The sequence below is a fragment of the Argopecten irradians genome, chromosome 3, assembly GCF_041381155.1.
Source record: "Argopecten irradians isolate NY chromosome 3, Ai_NY, whole genome shotgun sequence".
Taxonomy (NCBI): domain Eukaryota; kingdom Metazoa; phylum Mollusca; class Bivalvia; order Pectinida; family Pectinidae; genus Argopecten; species Argopecten irradians.
The window spans coordinates 6,397,271-6,417,249 of record NC_091136.1 but is presented as its reverse complement, the minus strand read 5'-3'; the positions used below and the strand labels follow the sequence as shown (position 1 = coordinate 6,417,249).

General features: G+C 36.6%; 1 protein-coding gene across 1 annotated transcript; it reads left to right on the top strand.

Moving 5' to 3' along the window:
• Window positions 1–217: 217 nt before the first annotated feature.
• On the top strand, window positions 218–9,285 carry LOC138317420 (lachesin-like). The gene is made up of 8 exons (XM_069259074.1): window positions 218–347; window positions 2,194–2,303; window positions 2,861–2,957; window positions 3,684–3,878; window positions 4,928–5,085; window positions 5,310–5,511; window positions 6,094–6,321; window positions 6,454–9,285. Exons 1-8 carry the CDS (start codon window positions 275–277, stop codon window positions 6,582–6,584), a joined length of 1,194 nt encoding a protein of 397 aa, XP_069115175.1. The 5' UTR covers window positions 218–274; the 3' UTR covers window positions 6,585–9,285.
• The last annotated feature ends 10,694 nt before the right edge of the window (window positions 9,286–19,979 follow it).

Here is a 19,979-nt window from a genome sequence, read left to right as displayed (position 1 = left end):
AAACTGCAAGCATTGTGAACAAACTATCAGTACAGACTATGTTACACAGCCAATTCAAAAAGCTATCCAACAAATTTCTGTTTTCTGCACAAAGGCGACACGACACCGAAAAAAATATACATACTTATCCATACCGACAGACAATGCTTTGTTGTATAGCTATATCATCGGACACTGTATTTGACCTTGAGGAACTTCCCAACCGTGGATTTTTGCTGCCTTAATCCGTAGACATGCGCATCTATTACCTTTTCAACTTTAAGGATAACACCACATGAATATCGGAATCTACAGCATATTTTATGAAATGTACCTGGGAGTTCTGGTCATTTCTCTCATCCATCTCGGTAAGTAGTGTCTTTAATTGTCTATTTCTGGAGCGTTTTTATGATGTTGAATTTGAAATTGTCTTTACGTAACGTATTTTATTTATTTTTAATATGAATTTGAAGGTTTTTAGGGCATTTGCTTTTGAAACTTTGGCAACAATTTGAAATTATTTTTATTACGGAAAGATGGGAATAAATTATGATACTATCGATAAACAAAACCATAACACGAAAACCACTTTAGCACGTTAGTGAAGCTTTGAGATTTATCTTCATAGTGTTCATCGATGTTTTAATCATGGCGGATTTTTTTCATCCGCTTGATTATGAAGTATGTCCTTAGTGTGGATGTTTTTTCATAGCACCACAGTTTACATACGATATCACGAAACATTAGAATAAGCGCTTTTCATTTTTCCTAAAATAACACTATCAATTGTCCTCCATGTTTATAATAGTTACATTATTTTTTTTCATTAGAATATGTTCAAATAATTTTGATATAAACACAAATTATGCTATTCGAAAAAAATATTCCAGAAGTAATGTTAACAATGATAACCATGTAGTGGCTCATCAAAATCCGTTTTCTTCTTATTTATATTACCTACAAATTAATCTACCGCTTAATTAACGCTCGAAATAAAACCCCAGGGAAATTTATGTTTCAGCTTTAATCTTCAAAGAAACGTGTTGTTATAAACTGTCTCTATCAAATGTTTAAACTTTAAATAGAAACTAAGGTCAACATGAGACTTCTAAGGGTTTGAAAAATCACAATTATGGCTTATTTATTTAACAGGTATAAAACGATTTAAGCCTAAACTTTTTTGTTAATATAATTTCCTTGTAGTTTACATTGAAACGTTTCGCTAATACTATAATGCTATATAAGCTAATGTGCACGGATTGAGCGTGATACCCGCGGTATCAGCAAGCTCGTCTTACGCGCCCTTCATGCTTCACTTCACCAACTTTAGATATATAACCCGGTATAACCTTGACGGAGGTCACAACATTATATTTGGAACGAATGATTGGAACTAGTAAAACTTCTTTTTTTCGTACCAATATGTCATACAAGTAAGTCATTACCATATATAGTACCGTTTCGGTCAAGGTCCTTGCTAAGGGTAAAACTAGTAATGGATGACATTGTTGAATAGTAGTATGTGTATCTTGATCAAATCTTAGTGTGCGTCATGACTTACACCATAGGAAATACTGTTGACGCGGACACTGCTGCACTGCTTATAGTGTACCAAAATATGCATACGGATGTATTGTTAATGAGTGAAACGTTCGCATTACATTTGTACATTTCCTGTATCGATCAACATCACATAATGCTTTTTAATTAAGAAACCGCTATCATTTGTGTCGTGGATGTTGACTTTGAAAAAGGGAAACATAAACACTTCTTTTTTCTATACCTATCTATACAATTGTTTTTGCTTTAATTAATATTAGAGATATGTAAACATGATACATCTTCTTGCCCACAATAATGTTCACATAAAATTATATGTGCCATAATTTGCATATTAACAAATCAAGAAGAGACTTTAATATGTTATACACCAACATTTACCAATATTTTGAGTACAAAATGAATATTTCGTAAAATGGCCACCATTTATTACTTATATGCCATCTTCCATGCTTGTCTGTCCATTGCATTGGTAATATAATAAAATTCAGCATACATTATGGTTTCTAATAAATTACCGAAGAAAAATAAACATGTAAAAATGTTGCTTTATACAGTATATTATGTTTTTTTTTGGGGGGGATTTATCAATTTTAAATAAGTACTTAATTATCGTGCAAATATTGCCTGATCTTGCAACCTTTATTCTTTCAGCTTCCGGACAGACGCCGGAGATTGTAGATGAAATAAAAAAAGATGTGAAGCCCGTGAACGCCATCGGCTATCTAAACTGTACCGCTGTTCATCTGAAGTTGGGGGCCACGGTACGTATGCGTTTCGACAAGGTTTCACAATTATATCATATCATATACATGATTCAAGCTTTAATGATAGCAATAAGAATGGTGCTATAAAATACAACGATGATAAAAGTCTAAATCTTCTGGGAAAGTCATTATAAAAGTACATCTATGAAACGTATGCTTGTAAAGGGGTGATAGTATGTTGAAGCCTACTCAATGAAATGAGGTGTGGCATATGATAGTGTTCTCCAACGCAGTTCTGACCCGTCGCTACCTATCCAAAAAACACACAAGCGGTAGCGTACACATTTCATAATTAAAATTGATGGATTTAACATACCATATAGCCGATTATTTACCCGCGGATGACAGTTTAGAGATTTCGCGGGATATTGCTATGATCGCAAAAAAAATTGATCCGCAAAATATTAAAAAAAGGTTGAATCATATGAATAATACATTAATCGCCAGATCGCTAAAATTTGATTTTCTCGTTTTTAGATCAAATTGCGAAAAGTTTGATCCGCGAGAATAGCCGGCTAAACGGTATACACGAAGTTGTTTATTTTATGTGACAGGTCCACTGGGCTAAGTTTGTGTATAATGGAGATGAAAAGTCGACCATTGATCTCAGCGAAGATGATAAGATCGTCCTTCAAAACAGCGATCAAATGGGTACGTACCTAATTTACATATCATTCATACCCCTGTATGCTGTTAACCACAATATCTTTTACAAGCGATTAAATATTGCGTATTTTATGATTGACAAAAAGTAAAAATTGAATAACATTTTAAATATTATGTACGTAGTATTGAAAATTTATTACAATAATCGCTAGTACATTGTACTTCACATTGTTCTTTGCATTTTTGGTATTCCCACCTGAAGTAGATATGCAGTATCAGCAATGAAATATTCTAACATATAACACTGCTACTGTCTAGGGAAAACAATAAAATAAGAATGTCAATTTGGATATGCGAGTCGCCAAGTAGAAATAGTCAATTAGGTTTGTTCCTTGGACTATTTATGATAGGATTTAGTGGCAGGGCAAAGGGACTGTTACCTTCCGTCACTTGGTATATTGCGCGATAAAATTTGACATTTTCACCAAATGAGGACATACTTAAATGATTTATATATTCCCGTTACTTTGACATTCAGTAAACCTATTTTGACAGATAAATAATTCGCAGTTTTCAATCAAATTAGCAAAACGAAATTGCACATACCAGGCTATTTGAGGAATTATCAATGCTTAGTCCTTTAGCAGAATAAATTTCCACGGCTTAGTCATTTTCCTAAGAAATCACAAAGATATTATCTCCATGAACAAAATCAGCTTATTTTACTTTTTTTTTAAATATGATTGTACAAAATATGCATACACTCCCCAGGGAAAAAGGAGGACTTAGGAGAGCCCAAATATAGCGTGATCGTCGTGAACAACAACGTGGATTTACGTACGACATTCATATTGGTGATCCGATACCTGAAGGAGACAGATGCTGGCGATTACATGTGTTACATCAAAATACAGAATACAGACTACCAAAACTGGCCGAAGAAAATTGGCACACTCGTTGTCCAAGGTGAGTGACATTGTATTCCGGTAGTGACATTGTATTCGGGTAGTGACATTGTATTCGGGAAGTGACATTGTATTCGGATAGTGACATTGTATTCGGATAGTGACATTGTATTCGGGTAGTGACATGTATTAGGGTAGTGACATTGTATTCGGGTAGTGACATTGTATTTGGGAAGTGACATTGCATTTGGGTAGTTACATGGTATTAGGGTAGTGACATTGTTTTCGGGTAGTGACATTGTATTCGGGAAGTGACATTGTATTCGGGAAGTGACATTGTATTCGGGTAGTTACATGGTATTAGGGTAGTGACATTGTTTTCGGGTAGTGACATTGTATTCGGGAAGTGACATTGTATTCGGGTAGTTACATGGTATTAGGGTAGTGACATTGTTTTCGGGTAGTGACATTGTATTCGGGCAGTGACATTGTATTCGGGCAGTGACATTGTATTCGGGAAGTGACATTGTATTCGGGTAGTGACATTGTATTTGGTTGATTTTCTTCAGCAGACACAAGTCACTGATTAACAGTATTACTTGTATGTCTTAGACTATGCATTTCAAAATAAAACTTATCAAGGTGTTTGATATGAACTTATTCAGAAGTGCTACTCAATATCGGGGAGAGGGCACATGTAGTCGACGGGTTTACTTATGGCAAATATTTCATAATTAAACGGATGTCAACCTGTTCTCATATAGGCTAATATGGATGCTGTGATTTATCAAACCTCAAAATATCAACTTCCGATACATCCACCTGAACACAGGTCGATAATTAATAATGTCACGATCTTAAGGACGCCCGGCCCCCATGCTAGTGTCTTTCATATGATACTTTGACATTATGTGCAATTTATAATGCTGTCGGGTGGTATGTGCTGTCTTCAGCAATATTTTCCATAAAGGTATCATAAAGGAAAAAATGTAACATATTCTTTCTTATATCAAGGAGAAATTACATTTTAACAAAGCACTTACTTTAAGAACTTTCACCCTACTCCATTCGATTTCAGTATAACCCATACCTTGTACTTACGTGTTACAGTGGCCCCGACCATCAACATAGAGGGCACCAGTGTTTACGAGGTTGTGGTCGGCGGTAGTCTAAACCTGTCCTGTTCAGCTTATGGTGTACCGTATCCCAATATCACGTGGAAACGAGAGGATGGCGGAGAGCTGTCAACTGGAGGATCTCTTTATTTTGTATGTAATCGTTATGACAAATGAATTGTAAAATAAAAGTAGTGCATGACCATAGTTACAATCCATGAAAATAATTTTCTTTTATGTACAATGTATGTGTTGCTTAATTAGACACTTGTTAAGCGGGCATTTCCACTGATACCTTTAATCAGCTGTAATACAGAATATATCCATCCTTTTCATGAGCAAATCCATTTTACTGTCATCGACTCTTGTTTTTACAGGGTGCTACCTTAATGCTGACCAACATACAGAGGTCTGACCACGGAAACCACATCTGTGTTGCGGACAATTCTGTCAGACCACCGGACAGCTATACTGTCCAAATCAAGGTATTCTATTCACCTATCTGTCGGGCTGTCCAGGAATCGGTGGGCCAGGCGCAGAATCGACGGTTTGACGCCAAACTTGAATGTATAATCGAAGGTACTTACCTACCATTTGTACGAGACGCTGTGTGGCCTATATTCTGATCTGACAGAATTATCTCCCTTCGTATCACTCAATACGTACTTTTATATGCATGTACCTACGTATATATGAAGTATGAATTTTGGCGCTTTTTAAAAAAACCGCGTCCTTTAGTGCTGCAAATACCTATCAATAAAAAGAATATATAGTGCCCAAAATAATGTCTGTTTAGGGCTACACTGGCAATAAAAAGGTTCGGTAGGTCGGGAGGATTTTTTTAGTGTCTTTCACTCTAAAATCTAAAATAATGGCCGGAAGCGGAGTCTGAGATAGGAAAGATCAAAATCCCGTCTTGATTTTTTTTTCGTAGAAAAAGGGGAAACAATTATTGTCGAGGGTGAAAATTAGGGTCGGTCGGGTAACCCTAAACAGACATAGTAATTTTTTGGCCTAATCAGCATTAGGAAAGCATTAAGGCTCTAGTCTTGCAAATCCTTTTTTTCCCGAACAATTGTTCCATATCGGACGGATTTGAAAACAAAAGACAATTGTTTTGATAAATTTTAAGTATCTAATGCCGTATCCCTTATGCTCTAGGCCATCCAGAACCTTCTATGTATTGGGAGAGATACGAGAACACAGAGCGGATAGAAATCACAGATGACGTCAACTACGAAACCCATAAACTGTCTGGTAGTCAGAATTCCCTCGAACAAATGTGGTACTCATTGCTGGTGAAGAACGTTCAGGCCAACGACTACGCTAATTACTGGTGTATCGCCGTCAACAGATACGGGTCATGTCAGTCGAAATTCACACTCTTTGGTGAGATTAAGAATCATATAATCTATTTTTTTAAGAACATTTCTACAATAATGCACACGCCGATATTTGATTGATTCAATGTGATATAAAAAGGACCGATATATTCATTTGCATGTGTTATGTATTTTTCAGAAACCATGGAATGTCAAGGTCACAACTGCCCATCCATCAAACCAGCGGGGGCCAGTCAAAATGTCGCTTACTTACTGCCTTTGGTATTTGTGGCACTGAGTGTTCTTTTTGTTCAGTCCGCATTGTTTTAGTGCTGTGAACTGCAGAAATAGTCTGGATACATGAAATTAAAGAAAAACAAAACGGTAGATGAAGCTGGATGAGCAAATTATATCATTATCTACTCTATATCAATCCACCATTTTGAAATTAATTTAATTCCTGTCAATTTTCAGAAGAATTTAACGTTATACGCTATTAAACTAAATCTGTTTTACTTTCTAGTATACACAGACTACATACATAGTCTACAAAGACGACAATAGTTTCCATGAAGCTAATTTTAATCATTTTCATGGTTTATTTATCCAGACTAGTTTTCGAAATACCCTATTTAAAATTCATAGAAATTAACTCTTTTCACGTTGTTTTTATTCACGCAATGAAGCAATCACATTTGATAAAATAAACTATATCATCATTCTCATTCATTTGAATTTTAAAATTACAATTCACCGCTGTTTCAATAAAACAGCTTTTGAACCAAACAGCTTGTCATTTTGGTTTTAAATTGATTTGTATATGACAAAATTTCAAATGACTGCAAAAGAAGTAAATATATTTTGCTGTTCATAATAATCAATAATCATCCAAGATGTGTTTATTTGTTTAGTTTCATATCTTTATATATTAAATAGTTTTACATACTAAATATAAATGAAAATTTTAAAATTAGTAGATAAATGCAAGACCTTGGTGCTTCGATAGTACGATGTATTGAGGCAGCATTGTAAATACACTGAAGTCGTTCATAGCATGCACGAATCAAATGACTGTAAGCTGTCGATAGGACGTTACACAAGTGAAAGCGTCCTTAGCAGCATTATCTGTTAAAAGAACTCAGCCCACGTTGAAACAAAACCAACCACTGCTTCCCTAATGGATACCAACGTGATGAAAGTGAAAATTAATTTTATTATGCAATTTAATTAAAAGTGAAAATACGTAAATAAAGTGATGTGATATAATGTCTCCGTTGGATTTTAAAAACAGTGAGAAAATCTTGGATTTATTACTTGTGTTTCTTTGGAATATATAAGGTGAGGCTTCAGTCAGGAAAAGTGAGTATGTTATTTTATCTTTATTCGTTTTAGAGATGAAATTTTGATCTGTAATATGTATCTAAATATAGTTCCGCATAATCCTTTATACCCTATTTTGGTTTCGATAAAATAAAACCATGAAAAAAGATATCAGTGTAGCGAATTAAATTTGAAAAGAAACGCTAGAGAAATTCAAACTTATGACCAAAATAACAAAACCGTACCTTATGAATAGTAAATGTGCCTATAAATCATGCTTTAATCATATTTTGCATTATCAATTACATTGAAAACAGGCTTTACGTCAATTTGGCCATTTTTTCCCCTTTATTCCTATTTGTAATATACCCGTATACACTACAATACGTTTTGTATTATCATTATATTTGATACTTCACTACAATGTCCCTGCTTTCTGATTTTATACCTGTGATGTAATTACGATTTACTGATTGATTGTAAATGTTTGTAAAACTCGAGAGATATTTTCCATGGTATTCCTGCGTATCGTTAAAGTTTTGGGAACTTCAAAATTATAACTTTTTTGAAAATCCAATCAATTTCCTTAACACATTTAGCAAGATTTGTCTTTCGGCCATTAATCAAACAATATAATGCACATGATTAACGTTTTACTATGTTGACGATTTTAAAATCGTTCTGCCCGGAAGTTTGTAAAATATCTCTCTTTTTGTATATAAAATGTATAACCTAATGGCAGAATGATAGTTCATTCATGTACTTTATACTTGAAGATGTTTGTGTGCAATATTAACGGCTCAATGTTTTTTGTCCTTATTAACTGAAATATGAATGTTATACATTTTATGTGTCAGTATGCGACAGTGCTCTTCTTTTGACAAATTTAGTTCGTAATAAGAACGGCTAAGATGACGAAAACATTTCGTGGCCTAACATTAAGAGCGATAAGGCGATGTATTTTGTATCCCTCTCTCTATATCAAATAAATCATTAGCTTTCAGGTAACGCCTGCTTCATGGTTTGTATTAATTACTTTATCAATATGAAGTCAATGATATACATATAGCATAAATAGTTTACTCTGATGGGTGTAACATTAAAGTTAAGTTCAATCGGATGTTACCAACATAGCCAAACGTTTACTTTAATGGTAATGTTTATGCTGCGGTCAACGGCGTTTATTCTAATGCGAATGTTGATGCTGCGGTCAACGACGTTTATTCTAATGCGAATGTTGATGCTGTGGTCAACGGAAAAACAACTTAGAGATTTGGCTTCCTCTGTTACCGTCTGCCAGTTAAATGATCAACATCAATTAAGATCAAGGACAAAATTTGGTATATGTATCAGTATATCACTTTTATTAAAAAGGTTTAGAATGTACAAGTTAAAATATGGCCGCATTAGGATACATCATAATTACATGTCTTTATTTACAAACGTTTACCTCGTTCGAGGCTAACTATTTCTTACAAAATGAATAATTACAAGTGTTACCGTAATGAATTGGTATGAAATCAACAATATATACATGAAGTTATCTAAATACAAACACAAACTATATAACAGTACATTAAATATGCATATAACAGTTTGATACAAGAGGTCTATCATTTTGAATGGTTTCTATGTTGTATTTGACTGAAATTTTGCAAGTATATTGAAATGAATAATATCAGATAACAAAATAGTAGCAGCAGGCTAAAACCCAAGAAATAATTGCTTTAACGATATGAAACTTTTCAAACATCAGGAGAAAATTTGGTTTTAAAACGACCAGACACCGTCGTATTGTAACAATCATGTTGATTACATCTATATTTTAAAGTTCAAATCAACAAGAAAAGAATTTCAATACTAATAACGTAAGATGATATACACTGTAATTAGAACAAAGACTTGATTTACAATACGTGAGGGAAGATAAAGGGTTTACCGTTGTATAAAGACAAAAATAAACAAAACAAGTAAAGAGCACACAAAGCGTCTACCTCTTGAAATGGTAAACATTAAAACCACACGGATAGTGAAGACACTCAGGCTGAACAAAATAAATTCTATACAAATATTTCATCATCATTATGAAAATATAAAACCGCTATGAATTAAACAAACATATATATAACTATCAAACTATATTGTATATATAGACGAAAGTTCACCTGAACTCACTACGGATATGTAAGAGCAAAGAGGAAAATCCGACTACACATTTAGAGCTAGTATTTTATATCAATATATTCCATCTTAATTACCTTCCTTAGTTATTGCATTTCTTAATCGGTAAAATTTCCGTTTTGCATAAACTGAAGATGTCTAATTACAGATATGTACATAACTTATTGCACAACAATGAGTACACCTACAAATTCTCGTTGATCTGGACAGAAATGTCGGCGATGTGTTGTTGACTTTTTATCATGAAAATTTATAGCATTAAGCCCTTAAAATCAGTAAGTTGAACGAAAATTTAATGATCCAAATGAAAGGTATGCCAAATCATTTCATAATTTTTTCACAAAGAAATGCGTGCCCAACAAGATAACGATATCAAATTGTATGCTAAAAATCCTAACAGCGAAAAACCTGAGGTACAATCAATGATGAATTATACATACATAAACTGTGTTGTACAAGTTAAAATGATTTCTATATTATGTGATAATAAACATATTCATATCAAAAATAGCGCAAATCATATTTAGTGACTACGTATGTAAAATTCTTTACAGACTATTTACATCTTGTTAAAAACTTTTTTGATGAAACCTGGAGAACCACAAGAATATTGGTAACTTCAATTACACATATCAGGCACCATTTAAAATAGGTCTGATAACAACCATATTATAAGACATAGACTTTGTGGCAGATAGAGGGGAGGTAACTCGTATTGTCTTACATAAAATGAAAAATAAAACCTTATTTTGCATGAAACATCACGGTCATCGTCCCTTCCTCTTGTAGCAAGCAATACTGCCAGTCAAATCGGGATTGTGAAATTCAATAAATATTAGTTTGCTATAAACAAATCAAGAGTATTTAATCTTTTAAGTTCCTTTGCGTTTTTCAGAGTTTACATTACATCTGTTCCAATTAATCTTTCTGATGAACAATTCTAATTTATCAATAACATATTCAGGCACTTGCTCTTTAGTTTTGGTGAGAAATTTTCAGGTCGGGTTCTGTTATCCTAGGGACTTTCAACTATACCTTCTGCTCAACATCACCATTAGTGCACTGAAATCGTAAGTAATTAGCGCTTTGGAAAGTAATTAATTTGATGCGTATATCTATGACCTTTTTTATTTTGAACATTTTTCGGTATATCGTAATTTCCATATGCATGTGTATGTGGAATATTTATAATAATTAAGTCTAATTTGTTTTGGGACAACAATGTTTCCTATATGCCCTAATTAACTCTATAAAGTACGACTGCAACCTTTTTTAACATGTACCACATTACGTGTTGATGTTAAAGATTACCTTTTCATACTTACTCAGAGTTTTAAGTACCATCTAATAGAGATATAAAGATTTACTTTAATACAAAAAAGTCGGGTTAGGTGAGCTGTGTGAATATAGTAGACTTTGAACAGATTATGATGCAAATTAAGGTCTCTTTTTATATGCAAGTACCTTAAGTTATGGCCATAGAAAAGAAATTATCCAACGCCGTACATGTGATAAGCTGTAATTGTTAAGTTGTTGGTTTTAGTAAGAGTTCCTTCCCCTTAACCGGAATCTATATAGGTTTTGGTGATAGCAAAACTTTTTCCCAAATTAAAAATCCCACTACCTTTCCGATATACGGCTTTTAATTAGCAAAATGGGAATGTAAAACGAGATCGAGATTTTGTTGAGACGCAAAAGTTATTAACTTATCGTTAATGATACACTCATCATAATCTTCTGAAAAATTTAATTAAAATAAATAAAATGATACTTTTCATAACGCGGGTCGTCTTATGTTTCCCGCCGTCGTCCCAAATACCGCGCGGTAGTTGAGTACCACTGCGCCAAACGTCAAACCAGCGAAATGAATATCCACAGTTATCATACCTTTAGATGTTGCTTCGGAACGGTAGGGGGCCTTTAACCAAATCAGGCTTAATAATTATAAATATTCCTTATACTGTACATGTACACTGTATATGTACATGTATATTACAATTACGAAACACCACGAAAAGTTTAAACACATTGAAAATAATAAAAAAAAACCACCACTTCAAATTACATTCATCTGTATATCAAGGATTTTTAAGTGCCTGATCTACATGTACATGATTCCATTGCAAAACGTTGATTGCTAAGGTTGAGAGCCAAAACTCTTAATGGAACTTAAAAAAGAAAGCCAAAAATCGTGTAAACATTACAATTATTGCCTATGATATCTGTTTACATGTATCTCAATCATTGGGAATTTCTCTGTTGGTCCATTTAACTGAACTTATACTGCAGTCTCTGTGAACTATTTTCCATTTTACTTTGTACCAGGTCGAAGAGAATTGGGTTCTGAATCCGCTATCATATTGGAATATAAATGGTACCAATTGATTAAAAATAATATGTTTCACTCATTGCTGTTAGTTGAATCTTTGAGGTCATTTTTCCATAGACCGAAAGAATTGTACGTCAAGTATTATAACGTCATATATACAGAACGTTTTCGCGGGGAATTTTAAAAGCGGCACATGTACATTCATTGGCCAAATTGGAAAAGATATCAATGCGCCACAACTCAACTTGTTTTATTGTAAATTGAAATTTATGCCTAATTAGTACCTGATTGAGTTATCTGAATTATCAATGATCCATGTCACTATTTTTTTAATTTCATTGGGGTATGAAAGTTAGAAATCTGTGTGAATACGCTTAGAAGATTCACCCAAATGTTTGCAAACAAAATTTATTTCATAATCCGATAGAATTAAAAAAAAAATAGTGACATCGATCTTATACATGTACTTATTTTTCCAGACTATTTGATAAAATGAAATACGTTTACACATACTTTATCGTTGATTTTCCAAGGGATCATTTTTCCAAATCTATACGCAACGTCAACGTTTATATTGCGACGTCAAGATAACGTCGGGTTTCCGCGCCATTGTCGGATTTTTTTTTCATAGTGGTATGAAAAAATTAATCGGCCAATCAGAAAGCCAGGATTAGTATGAGAACAAAGAAAAAAAAATAATTATATGTAAATATAAGCATTTCATTTAGGCCTATTTGCCGCTGTCCAGTTGGCTACTGTTAAGATGACATTATAACATTGAATTGTTACCACCAAGAAATTCAAAACACAGTTTATTTAAGGAATGATTTTTATTGTTTGTTGTTTACTGGCGAGTAAACTGCATTTTTTTGTACAGATATTTTAAATGACGCATCATGTTGAAATATCTGTACAAAAATGCAGTTTACACGCCAGTAAACAACAAACAATAAAAAAAAATCCCTTATACTTACATTTCGACCGACCATTTTATTTAAATTAAGTGTTCAAATAAAATAAAACGCTGTTTTTTTTTCTGTTTCTTTTTTTTTTCAATGTTATACAATTGTTTAAACAGCCGGTCTATTGATGGATTCCCGGAACAGCTGGCTTCAATTTGGCGGGAAATGTAGTCAAATTCAGAGAGTACACAAAATATAGTTCCACATTAACTTTATCTTTTTTTCATCCCAATTACACAATATTTGTTATTTTTATTATTTGCTGATGTATAATTTAACATTTACATAATATTCATACATGCAATATATTGAAGATTTTTCATACAGATACAATAAGCCTAATCGGATGCGCATTCACACTACTTGCAGAAGTCAGTGTTCCAGTGTGTGTGTATTCTTGCGCAGCAACCACTGCGTTTACGCAAGTGTAAACGATTTCGCAGTTGGTAAGGTTATATAGCAAAGAGAAAACGGAAATGTAAATGTCTAGTGTCAAGTTACCTGTGAAGATCTGTAATATTACAGCGAAGCCAATAGTTATTAACCCGAGGGCAACCCTCTGTCTTGCTAATGAGGTTAAAATTGTTGATAATCTGGCTTCAGATTCACAGGTTGACTCTCCAGTGTCCTTACCTGAGGAACTTGGTCTTCATGTTGACACACAAAATCTTTCTGAGGCGCAGCTGTTGAGGGTTCGTCAGGTTTAGGTAATTGGAAGCATGCATTTTCCACCAGTGCTTTTGATATCGGCTGTACAAACATTGTTAAGCACAAGATCGACCTCATCGGGGAAAGGCCTTTTAAGCAGCCTTACCGGAAAATACCTCCCGGCATGTATGAGGAAGTGCGACAGCATATACGTGATATGCTGGAAGCTGATGTTATTACGGAGAGTAAAAGTCCATTCTCTAGTAATGTGGTACTTGTTCGCAAGAAAGACGGTAGTCTCCGTTTTTGTATTGATTACCGTATGTTGAACTCTCGTACGCGCAGAGATGCATATATGTTACCTCGATTCGACGACACCGTGGATACTTTATGCGGGTCGCGATATTTTTCGAAGCTAGACCTTCGTTCGGGTTATTGGCAGGTCGAGGTAGACGAAGCTGATAGAGAGAAAACCGCATTTTCCGTGGGCAATTTGGGTTTCTGGGAAACCAAGCGGATGGGTTTTGGTCTCACCAATGCACCAGCTACGTTCCAGCGTTTAATGGAAAAGTGCATGGGTGATATGCATCTGCGCGAGTGTCTCATCTTTCTTGACGATATTTTGATATTCTCCAAAACTTTTGACGAACACCTCGTAAGGTTAGAGTCCGTATTCTCAAGACTCGTACAGCACGGCTTGAAACTTAAACCATCCAAGTGTGAGCTTTTTAAGTCTTCAGTGACGTATCTCGGTCATGTCGTCTCAGAGTACGGTATAGCAACAGACCCTGAAAAGGTGTCTGCTGTTAAGGATTGGCCCGAGCCAAAGAACGTAAAGGATTTACGTCAGTTTTTAGGATTTAGCGGCTATTATCGGCGATTTTTAAAGGATTATGCCAAGGTAGTCCAGCCTCTTAATAGTCTGCTTCAAGGCCATGACTTGAAGAAAAAACCAAAACGGCTAAGTCTCGAAAGTCTAAGCCTAAGGCTAAAGCCAAATGGGTTTGGGGTACACCCCAGCAGGAGGCCTTTGATTTGGTTAAACAAAAACTGACGCAACCCCCTGTTCTGGCATATGCTGACTTCTCAAAAGATTTTCTTGTACATACAGATGCCAGTTCTTTAGGCTTGGGTGCAGTTTTGTACCAGGTACAAGAGGGAAAGGAGAAAGTAATTGCGTATGCGAGTCGGGGCCTTAGACCCAGTGAACGGAATTATCCGGCACATAAATTAGAATTTCTAGCATTGAAATGGGCGGTTACAGAGAAACTTCATGATTATCTCTATGGTAATAAGTTTGAAGTTGTCACAGACAATAACCCCTTAACTTATGTGCTGGGTAAGGCCAAGCTGGATGCTACCGGTCAGAGGTGGGTAGCAGCGCTAGCCAACTATGATTTCACTCTGAGATACCGAGCTGGGAAAAAAACCTAGATGCCGATGGTCTCTCTAGAATGGCACAGGTCCAAACCGATTCTGTTCATGCCATATGTCAGTCTATGGTGACTAACTTGCCTCCGTTAGCGGACAGTGTATCGGATCATGTGGCCAGTGAGTTTGCGATGGAATCTGATACTATTAGCACAGTAGACTGGAAACAGGAACAACAGGTGGATCAGGACATTGCTAGGGTTTCCGATCTGGTGAGAACCGGTTTTCATCCCAGGGGGAAACCATTACAGAATGAGACCCCATATGTGCAAAAACTTTTAAGAGCTTGGAACAAATTGTGTTTGCGAGATGGTGTTCTCTATAGAACTGCTTCTCTCGATGGTCAGAAAGTAAATCAGCTCGTCCTTCCAAAGCATTATCATTCCCTAGCACTTAAGGGTGTCCATGATGATGTTGGACACCAGGGAAGAGAGAAAACTCTTTGGTTGGCACGTCAACGCTTTTACTGGCCTGGTATGGAGAAGGATGTAAACACTAAAGTTGACACTTGTGGCCGCTGTATAAGACGTAAGACTCCAGTTAAACCAGTTGCTGAGTTGGTGCCAATAGAATCCTCTAGACCACTTCAGATACTCTGTATCGATTTCCTCAGTCTTGAGAAATCCTCAAGTGGTTATGAAAACATTCTGGTTATAACCGATCACTTCACTAGGTATGCGCAGGCAGTGCCATGTCGTAACCAGACAGCACACACAACAGCTAAGGCTTTGTACGAAAAGTTCATTGCCTACTACAGCTTCCCTGAGCAGCTTCATAGTGATCAAGGGCGTAACTTTGAGAGTAAGGTGATAAAGGAGCTGTGTAAAATCGCAGGGGTTCGGAAGACCAGAACCACTCCTTATCATCCTCAGGCAAACGGCTCAGCCGAAAGGTTCAACAGAACACTCCTAGGGATGCTTGCAACCCTCGAGGAGCATGAAAAACCAGACTGGACCTCTTATATAGCGCCCCTGGTTCAAGCCTATAATGCAACAAAGAGCGATGCCACCGGCTATCCACCACATTACTTAATGTTTGGTTGGCATCCTCTATTGTCAGTAGACGCGTTTCTTGGCTTCAACCCAGCCGAGCAACAGGAATCTGTGTCATCCTATGTTGGTAAACTACGGGGCCACATGGAATTTGCGTACGAGACTGCCCGTCGTACCGCATCTAAAAGAGCTACTCAGAACAAAGACCGATATGACCGGTCAGTTCGAGAGTCAAAGTTGGAGGTTGGTGACCGTGTTTTGGTACGCAAAACTGGTCTCAAGGGAAAGAATAAATTGGCCGATAGGTGGGAACAGGAACCCTATTTGGTGACTTCTATTCCAAATAGTGATATTCCGGTCTATAAGGTTGCACCCGAATGTGGTAAGGGATCGAAACGAACCCTTCACAGAAATATGCTGCTTCCTTTCCACTCAATTCCAGTGGACGTTCCTCCTAAGGTAGCTAACCGTAAGGTTAACCGACCAAAACAGTCAATCCCTGAGCGACGACATAGTCCAGACCCAACTTCCACATCTGAATCTGATTCAGAGTCAGATACTGAGCTCTGTCCTGTTGTAAGAAAACGTACAAGACAGTCGAGAAACCGTAAGCCCAGTGAGGTAGGCCTTAGTCCAATTCCCCGACCTAGTCGATCCACTATCGATTTAGGTACGACTGGACCTAACGAGCCTGTGTCACCACCGGAACTCCATATCGACCCTCCGGAGAGTCTCCACTCAGCCACTCCGTCTACGGAACACCCTATTGATGATACCATCAGTGTTGTGGACGAGATTGAGGTTGATGAGAGCGTGGTTTCTCAACCTGTTCCAAGGAGGTCAACTCGGCCATCTAAACCTCCAGAGCGTTGGGGCTATACGGTTTCCTCTTTAGCAGCTGTGAGTAAAGAGTCAGGGGAAATCTTTGTGTGATTAGAACTTACACAATATCCAATTTTATCCAATACTATGAGTAGCCTCCCTTGGAAAGTTGATACCGACTGGTAGGGGGTCCCCCAACCGTTGGAGATTAAGTTCCAGAGTGGGAATGTATTTTTTAATGTCATTTTATATTTTATCTTGTGATCAACCTCATTTTATTGATACCATGTTTTTTATGTATTAGTATCCTTCCAGATACAAGCAACCACCACCTGTTGTCAGGTATGGGGCCCCCAAACCGTCAGCAGTGGTGTGTTGTAGTACGATGGTGGGTGTGTTATTTCGGTCGTAAAACCAGAAAGAATTATAGTGAGTTTCTTTTTGTTAACGTTACACATGTCATCCAGAACTTAGACTGCTTTATTCTTTAAGCCAGTATAAATGTTCTATTATTAGCATGTCCCATTTAAAGGTCCCTTCTGCAAAGATGGTTCCTGTCTCTCCTGTGCTATTGCTCCTAAATAGGGTTCCTTTATAGTAAACCATACCTATAATAGTTTCTATTTCTAGGGCACTACCAGTTCTAGAGCGGTAGTCTCCGTGATATTTTTATCGTTAAATTATCTTTAAAAATGTCCTATTGAGAAATGCCAGGTGTCATTTAACAAAGCGGGGGAGTATGTAGCCAGGTGTTGTTTACATCATTTTAAATCATCGCGCCATTCATCATAATAATGTATGTAAAGTGCACGTGCCGCACGGACCACTTGTCCACACTCTAATCACCGGCCTCTCCCCACCGCACTCTCACTTCACCTCTCGACAGGAACGGACGTCCCTGTCGAGCTCAACCCCAGCATTCAATTCACCATTGTCACAAAGAGCCAAGAAGCCTTGGTAAGTATCTGTATGAAAGTGTTCATTAAACGTATTCATCATGTAAATATAATATGTCCATTTCTGTCCATTTATATCACCGTGTGAATGACGTGTGAGAGAACTTATACTTTTATACTTTATCTGCTTTGCAGGTCTTCGTACCAATTAATAAATATTTGTACCAAAAGACAGCGTCCCTTATTATTTTTGGGAACCCATGCTACATGTATATATACAATATTATACAGAGATGTTTTACAATATCTAAAGTAATTTGTGGTGGCGCAAGAGTAATACGAGAATTTAAAGTGATATTTATCTGTATGGGAATTTCCTGGTATAATCCTTAATCCTTCTAGGTTCCGAATTAATATTGTTCACAAATCCACGAGGAACATGAAATGTCCACAGATAATTTGTTAAGTTCCAGGCAATATGAATAAATCCACACAATGCGTTGTAACAATCCACAGATAAAGTCACAATAACTCTCCCAATATAATCTAAAATGGCGTTGTACAATTCCTGATATGTCTAACTACAGGTCTCATTACAGTTCTGATTAGCCTTGGACAGCTGGAGTATATATAGCTAAACCCTAATTCAAGAATATTTGAGAACCTTCTACTTCTAGAAATATCTAATTAAAAACAGAAAACAAATAAATACACAGAACTTTCTGGAAATAGCTAATTCTAGATCCCTATTTATAATCAACATGTTTACTAGCCTCAGATGGAGGTCCCGAGTTCACTGCCATGAGCACACGTCGATTCCTCTAAAACTGGGGCGTTCACCATCGACTGTCATCAGTCGCCTTTCCCCATAGTAACTGTCGCGCTGAAGTCAAAACAGTGAAGCAATTGATCATCGGCAATACAAGCACCAGTGGCGATCTTGACACTGATGCGTTTCAACGTGCTATTCTCCAGTATCGTAATACACCTAACAAGGACACAAAACTTTCCCCTGCTATGTGCGTGTTCGGTCATCATATACGGGACTTCATCTCTATATCACCAGGTCGGTACATTCCACATAACACATGGATGGAAACCCTAGCAGCCCGCGAAGAAGCGTTAAGGAACCGACATGTACGTGATAGCGAACGTTGGTCTGAACATACAAAATGTTTTTTCGCCACTGGTAGTTGGAGATCATGTGCGTATCCAAAACCAAGTCGGACCAAATCCCCTCAAATGGGACAAGACCGGTGTTATCATCGAGGTTCGCCAATTCGACTAATATGTAGTTCGGATTGATGGGTCTGTACGTATTACCCTGCCCAACAGGAAATTCCTCCGAAAATACATCCCTGTTATTACCCCTCCAGCGAGTCTGACGATTGATATAGACATTGCCATTGGCCTTCCTCATCGTGTAAAGCTACATACCTCAAATGTTCCAGAAACTACAATAGCTGAGAAAGAGAAAACTTTTAGTAAGAACACAATTGCGAGTCCTGCTCCTTTCACACCGACGGTTACTAGAAATGTGGAGCATTTATTTCGCTCATCACCTGATTACTCCGCGATCCGTAACACGCGATACCCAAAGTCGTCGTCATCTAGAATTCAACTATCCATCAATTCCAAAGGACAATCGTAACCGAACACCGCTCACAGTGCCCCCTAGTCCTATACTTATACCACAGACTCCATCACTCACACCCGTCCGTAAATCTGGTCGTACAACAACAAAACCGGTGTGGCACTTGGACTATGATATGTCTGGATGATTTGACATTCTACTACTCAGGACATTTGTGTTGTACTTTTTTACAGACTTGATGTTCATTTTATGTTCACTTAGACAAGTAGTCTAACATGTTAGTGATCATTGTATATCAGTCTATGCCAATAGTATACTCATATCAGTGATACTTCACCGCTAAAGACTTGGGGGATATAGAGGATTATATGTTATACTGCATCATGTATGTGTCCATGTATGTGTCAGTATGTCACCAATTATTATTGTCTAGATCTAATCTGTGTTGTGTGTCTTTTCAGACCGTGTTCATTGTTGAATAAACACCTTATGACGTGAACGGACATGAGTCCCATTTATTGTGTGCATATCTGGGGCCGAGGATATGTTT